The sequence below is a fragment of the Xenopus tropicalis genome, chromosome 2 (genome assembly GCF_000004195.4).
Source record: "Xenopus tropicalis strain Nigerian chromosome 2, UCB_Xtro_10.0, whole genome shotgun sequence".
NCBI classification, from domain to species: Eukaryota; Metazoa; Chordata; class Amphibia; order Anura; family Pipidae; genus Xenopus; species Xenopus tropicalis.
In genome coordinates this window covers 160,719,274-160,726,546 of record NC_030678.2, presented here as the reverse complement: position 1 = coordinate 160,726,546, position 7,273 = coordinate 160,719,274, and the positions used below count along the sequence as shown (strand labels likewise).

At 36.9% G+C, this 7,273-nt stretch overlaps 1 protein-coding gene across 5 annotated transcripts in view; it reads left to right on the top strand.

The window, feature by feature from the left end:
* gria4 (glutamate receptor, ionotropic, AMPA 4) overlaps positions 1-7,273 on the top strand; it is a 200,926-nt gene that overhangs the window by 183,335 nt on the left and 10,318 nt on the right. For 3 of the 5 annotated variants that reach the window (XM_031895621.1, XM_031895620.1, XM_031895624.1), the window contains exon 15: positions 2,702-2,836. In XM_031895621.1, the coding sequence (XP_031751481.1) occupies positions 2,702-2,836 (135 nt within the window). Of the gene's footprint in view, positions 1-2,701; positions 2,950-7,273 lie in introns of all 5 variants that reach the window. The other 2 variants (XM_031895623.1, XM_031895622.1) reach the window with 1 other exon arrangement.

Here is a 7,273-nt window from a genome sequence, read left to right as displayed (position 1 = left end):
GCAAAAAAATTGGGCAAAGGAAAATTACCCATCTCTAGTAATTAAGTTTGGAAATTTAGTAGAATTGTTGGTAAAACTGTATTTACAGTACATACTAGAGAAAAAACCTTGCATAATATATAATATAGTTTTATAAATCATAGGAGATGATTGACTAGACTTTAAACTGGGGGGGTCCTAAATGATTCCCTGCAGTTCAATTTTTTCACAATTAATAAACACTTTCCCGACTGCTATTCACACATTTATCAAAGCAAATGTGTCAGTTTGTCAGGATGTGTATGGCCACTTTGACCAGTCCAACACCATTCTGTTTTATAAGGTGCTACAAGTCTGGAGGACCTGGGGACTGGGTTTAAATGAATGCAATAAGGGTTAATAGAGCGATTCAGATTTGGAAAAGCTCCTTTCTGTATTATGTAATGAATTGTTTCAGTTTGAAAAGATGGTGGCAAAATGAAGAAATTACAATAGAAGTGTAGTAATGGAAAACTTATGGAAATATAACCTGTGAAAAAAACAACTGCCTAAATAGTAATTTAAAAATATAATCATGGTTAAAAAGAAGTGTTAGAGATTAGGGGGGAGATTTACTAAGGCACGAACGCTTCGAATGCGTCCGAATGCGTTTTTTTCGTAATGTTCTGTATTTTTGCGACTATTTCGTCACTATCGCGATTTTGACGTATTTTTCGCGACTTTTTCGTCGGCGTCACGACTTTATCGTATATTTTCCGTGACTTTTTTGTCGTCGTTGCGAAAAAATTGGATTGGTTTTTCCGCCGTTTACAATACGTTTCAATACGAAAAAATTGCGACGGCGATGAAATAGTCGCACAAAATGACGAAAAAGTAGTGCAAAATATGAAAAAGTTGCGACGTCGACGAAAAGACGGCAACATTTTTATTTCCAATCCGAATTTTTGCCATTCGGGATTCGAATTCGTGCTTTGGTAAATCTGCCCCTAGGTTTTACTAAAGCGAAATCCATTCCCATAAAATAGAGCAATAACATGTAGGACATAATACCAAGTTAAAGTATTGTAAAGGCCAAAGTATTTTTTTCCTAATTAAATACAGTGTAATTCTAAGTCACTTTCCACAAAGTATTCAATTTCTTGTTGTTATTTTAAAATTGTTTGTAAACACTAGCGATGAGTGGATTTGTTCGACAAGCGTGGATTCCGCATTCCGCCATTGGTGAATTGTTCCGCAAAATTTTGCTGTGAAAATTTGCGGTCTGCGTCAAAAAAGGGAGCGGTCAATTCAAAAAAGGTGCAAATTTTTCACTGTTTCACAAATTTTTCTTAGTTTTGAGACAAATTTGGGACGGGACAGATTCGCTCATTACTAGTAAATACGATTGAAAGCAGCATTTATCTGTCTCTGTCAGCACTGCCCAAACAATGTTGCAGAAGACAGGTCCTGCCATGACTCGAAAGTAGTGATGAGCTAATCTATCTCGTTTTGCCGGAAAATTCTGAATTTTACGGAAATGGCGAAAAATTCATGAAACTGAAAAAATGTTGTGCATCAAAAAAATGACACAGGTGCAAAAAAACAAAGCCGCTGCAAAAAAACGACGGGCGTGGTAAAAAACAAACGCATGCGTCAATTTTTTTAGCCGTGCGTCATATCTTTTATGCATACAACAATTTTTTGCCGCGCCCGACAATTTTTGACGCAAATTTTGACGCCCATGTCTTGAAAAAATCCCCCAACGGCGAAACGTGGAAATTCACTGCTTATTAACTTGATTTCTGTGTTCCTTTGTAGCACTGGCGAAAGGTCCGGGGTTTTTACACCCGGACCTCAACTGTTTTGATTGGTACGAGCCGTTTTTCACTAATTGGAGTTTTACGTTATCATGAATTCACTCCTCATTTATACCGATATTGTTATAATTTAGGGGTTTTGTTATCACCATTAGTTTGGGTTTAGTTATGCTTATCCACGCCTGGCTTATTATTTCACCCCCCAACAAGACACACAAATGCTTTTTACAGCATAATATGTACATATACCATAAAACCATTGAAAATTGAATCTATATTGGAAAGTTGCTTAGCATTATATCTTACATTAGGCAAATGTTCTTTGTAATATAGAATTTTTAAGAAAATATTTATTTCAGGTTCTAGTTTTTGCTTTTGTTTTATAAAAAAAATGAACACTAAAAAAAGTAGAACAATGTATTAATGATCATATATGAAAATTAAGAACAGGCTATCCAATACCTGGAGACAAATGGCATTGTATTACTATATGGTGTCCTCTAGTTGGAGACTGATGTCAGGTAACAGCAATATCTTATTGCACAAGGATAATGTCATTATTCTGTCAATAAACACCATTGTCTACAGTTCATCAAAATAAGTATATATCCAAAGTATATCTATAAAATGATACGTATAAATGTATAAAAAGGCACAAAAAATATTTGCAGTGTACAGTTAACAGAGGTAACAATGTTTTTACTGTTGGCGAGTGACTGATTACATTCTAAAGTACTGGTAACACAATTGATATGACTTTATATTAGCAAATTCTGCAATATGTGTAAATGTTTTTTTAAAGTGATACCGTATCGATACACGTGAATATTGACAGCCAAAATGTAGCCCAGTTGCCCTTGTTTTTGTACTTGATCCTTCATTTTATAAGCAGGGCCGTGCTAATTGTGTTCATTTTGTATTTGTAGGACAAGACAAGCGCGTTAAGCCTGAGCAACGTTGCGGGAGTTTTCTACATTCTGGTTGGAGGCCTGGGCTTGGCAATGCTGGTGGCTTTGATAGAGTTCTGTTACAAGTCAAGGGCAGAGGCGAAACGAATGAAGGTGGCAAAGAGTGCACAGAATTTTAAAACAACTTCCTCGCAGAATACCCAGAATTTAGCAACTTATAGAGAAGGTTACAACGTATATGGAACCGAGAGTGTTAAGATTTAGGGGTAGGACCTAGGGTCTACTACAGTGAGTGGGTAATGCGATGTGCAACGCAGTGTCGTGACCTGTCTGTCCAGTGGTTCTGCTTGCTTCTGAAACAAAGCTTTCTATTGGAATAAGTCAGTGCTCAGTGGTTCTGTATTTTTTGGCTGCAGAGGTCCAGTTGTACAGTGTTGCCAATAGACATCTGCATTGTTTCTGTAGACAAAAAGAGGCTTAAATAGAGCTACAACTATTCCACAGATAAATTACATCTCGAAAATGTACATTCACAATTTTAGACCTATTTTTTTAATCAAATATTTTTAACTTATATTTATATTTAGAAAATAGTATTTTTCAAGAATAAGTTTTTTTTTAGATGAAATCAGTTTTATAGTTTGTGAAAGAAATATGTTACTGTTATAGGCAATGTATATTCTACATTTTTAAAACTGACTATTTGTCTTACATAGTTTTCAAAATGATGGTAGTTCATTATACAGGCCTATGTAGTGCCATGTTTGATAAAAAGACACCACAATCTGGACATGCATTCCAGGATCATCTTAGGTTAGGTTGACAAAACATAAGCACCTTTCCATGTAAAATAGACCAATATGGGCAATGTTTATTAAAGGAACAGTAACACCAAAAAATGTATATATTTCAAAGAAATTAAACTATAATGTACTGCTGCCCTGCACTGGTAAAAGTTGTGTGTTTGCTTCAGAAACATTACTAGAGTTTATATAAACCCTGGTGTGTAGCCATGGGGGCAGCCATTCAAAAGAAGAAAAGGCACAGGTTATACAGCAGCTAACGGATAAACCCTGTAGAATACAATGGTGTCTTATCTGTTATCTGCTATGTAACCTGTGCCTTTTCTCCTTTGAAAAGGAGGCTACACAGCAGCTTATTTATATAAACTATAGTAGTGTTCCTGAAGCAAACACACCAGTTTTACCAGTGCAGGGCAACAGTGCATTATATTTCAATTACTTTAAAACATTTTCATTTTTTGGTGTTACTGTTCCTTTAAGAGCCAAAATGTAAAATGCCAAAATGACTTTCCTTCTCCTTTAAAGCACATGATAACAGTCAGCTGAGATGTGGACCTGTAAATTCACTCTAAAGGCCCAATGAAGATAATAAGTGGTTCCAAGTGGAACACCAATTGTTGGGGGCATCGCCCACCAGTAGCTATGGCTTAACACTTGCAGAGCTTATTCTACATGTATAGATATATGCAGTGTTTTGTAAAGTAAAACATTTGCTTAATTTTATCTTCATAATGGAGTATATTCCCAAACCCATGTATATGCTGATAGAACACTATGATAAGACAGGATAAGAGAAACAAAAGTCTTGCTAAATAGAAATGCACTCTATTATACAAAGAAAATTCCAGCCTTGGCAAAAACATACTTTGAGGCGAAAAACAGACATACAAAATGGAAATATCAACATAAAATACAACAGTCCAAGTCAATATTGTCTGTAGCCTAGTAGTTATCTTAGAGATGCCTCATTACTTTGGCTATTCATAGCATTATTATGAACACCATTCACCATTCAAAACATTAAACATTTATGCACCATTAATATGTGGTTGTGTCAAATACGGACAAACCTGCACTTTGTCTTTCACCCTGAAGAGCAAATTCTAATTTATTTACTTCTAATAAGAAATGCACAAGGCCAAAGTTGAAAGAAATTCTTAACTTTTAGAAAAGAATACATCAATATAGATAGAGATATGCCCATGTATAAATCCCCTGCACTATACTTGCATCTTGGTTGATCAGTTGTCCATCGAGGGGTTATAAGACATAAGTAGTGGCTGATATGGAATGGTGATTCTCATACTTCTGTGTTTTCATATGCTAGTACAGAGATTACTATATATAAACTCTGGGCACATCAACTAGTGTGTCAGGGCCCCTAGCAAATTATTATGGGCATAACTGGGACAGTTGCTACAGTTGGCACTGCAATCTAAAATATTTCTTAGCGAAAGACCTACCACATAAAGTGAATTGAGATATTGGGGGTGATATTTTTATAAACAAATATACATTTGTGTAGCCATATACTGTGCAAGCTTTCCTAAATGTCTTCTGTTTTGTGATGTCGATACTGATACATATTAACCATACAGTATTGGTTGGCCTTTGGGCATATTACATATATATGCATCTCTGGATTTTTAATTTAGATGTATTATGTATATAAATGTTAAACAAAGATATAGGTGGGGATATTATTTATTTCATAAGGACAAAAAAAGTGGAGAAGAAAAGTGGTGAGGATGTCTATACTGCCATTTTAGGCTTTTTTTGTTGCCCATATACGATAGGAGCCCTACAATCTTTGATGGTCTTTTCTTCACATTATTTGCCATTTATTTGTGAAAACTGTATAGTGATACGTAATCAGTGTCGGACTGGCCCACTAGGATACCAGGAAAACTCCCGGTGGGCCCAGGTGTCAGTGGGCCCTCCTGCCCACCCAACTTTGTATGTCTATACCATGGCCATTACTCATTTCTATATGAGAAGAAACAGAAAAAATGGAGGAAAGGGTAGATAATAGTATGTAATTAAGAGGCAGAGAAGGGGAATGTGGGCCTAAGATCTAAGGATTTTGGGTGGGCCCTTGGCCCCCCAGTCCGACACTGTATGTACTTGTGAATAAATAGGCAGGTAGATTGTAGAGTAGATTATAGACCTAGGACGCATGCCCAGAGAATTCATTGACAAATCCTGAGGAGAATCAAGATCTGCAAAGTTCTTTGTTAATCTGATTTAATTGATGCTGACTTCAACTTGGCATATTGTTTTCTTCAGAGAACCCTTAATTGTCTTGTCTCATTATGCAACATGCATATAGATTCATTCTGACTTTAGCAGACAGAATTTCTTGGTCGGATGTACCCAAGTGTAAATCATGAAAATATCTTAACGGTTCCATTATTCACAGCATGAGTCACAAGTTGGCACAGAAACCACTAAAGCAGTCAACGCCAATCCCTTGATGCTCTGCCAATTTCTGCTTGGCTTAGACCTTTTGACTTTATGAAGAAAATGTTATTTTTACAGGCAGGCATTTAACATTTCTAATAGGCGATTGGTGTTTTAATGATGACTCCAAACCAGTTTTTTGTTTAAATATCATTGCATGGCCTTTCATCTCCAGGCTGGTCCCAATCCTATTGTAACAGCAGCCAGCCATGGGTTCATTATGATCATTCCTGTGCTAGCTCTGCATTTTTCATCATCATCTCGATGCATGAACAGTTTTAAAGGGAAAGGGTAGCTAAAATAATATAATTTGATGAACCGTATTACTTTATATCAAACCATGAATTGTAATGTTTGGTCCTGTCCACTAATTTTTTGCTATTTTTTTAAAGGAGACATATTGGATAAATGGGAAAAACCCTAATTTTGTAGGCAATTATATATAATATTATAATATACGGTGCTGGTTTCCTTTTGGGCTAAATATTAATCCTATCTGTAACAATGGCCCCTTTATTGGAGCTCCCTATAGATCATATCACTGTCCGAGTTGAAATGAAGAGTGGGCGTGTCCTAAAGGCCCCTGCCAGAAGCACAGTAGGAGGGGGAGAGCCAATCACAGCCCTGCACTCACACAAGCACAGACAGGCTTCAGTTTCCTATCAGGTCAGCCTAGCTGCTGATTGGTTCCTATCCTACAGTGCAGTGTACTGAGGGCCGCTGGCTCCCCAGCTCATCCAGAGAAATCAGTCAGCAGGAAGTGAAATGGATGGGCGGGGCTAGTGGGGTTTTGGGCGAATTTCTCAATAAATCAGTCCAAAACACAACATTTTTAGCACAATCCTTCTATATCTAGAGGAGTATAATTCCCTGGAACATTGTTCATTTTTATAGGATATGTCTCCTCTAATGATAGATTGAGATAGTTCTGGAATTAGTAGTCTTAATGGTAAATTATAACATCATAAGAGATAACATTGTCATGCCCCCTGCCCAGCACAGGTTAGACACTACCTCAGTCACCATGTATAGTTCTGCTGGGTGCAGAGTAGATAGAAATGGTTCATTTGTGGGGTGTGGAATACCAATAAGCATTAGCCACATAGTCACACCTTTCTCAGCAAAAAATGAATGGCGTGCACCAGTAATGTGAGCCCAATTAGTAGGTGCAAATCAATTAATATTATATCCTATGAAATGGCGCCATGTCTGATTACAGGAGTGCCTACACATCCCACAAGCTGCTACCAGCTTCAGAACTTGTGCCGATCTGGTTTCTCCGGCCCACGCTTCTTTATTGCTCACTGATTGCAGATTTTTGTTAACC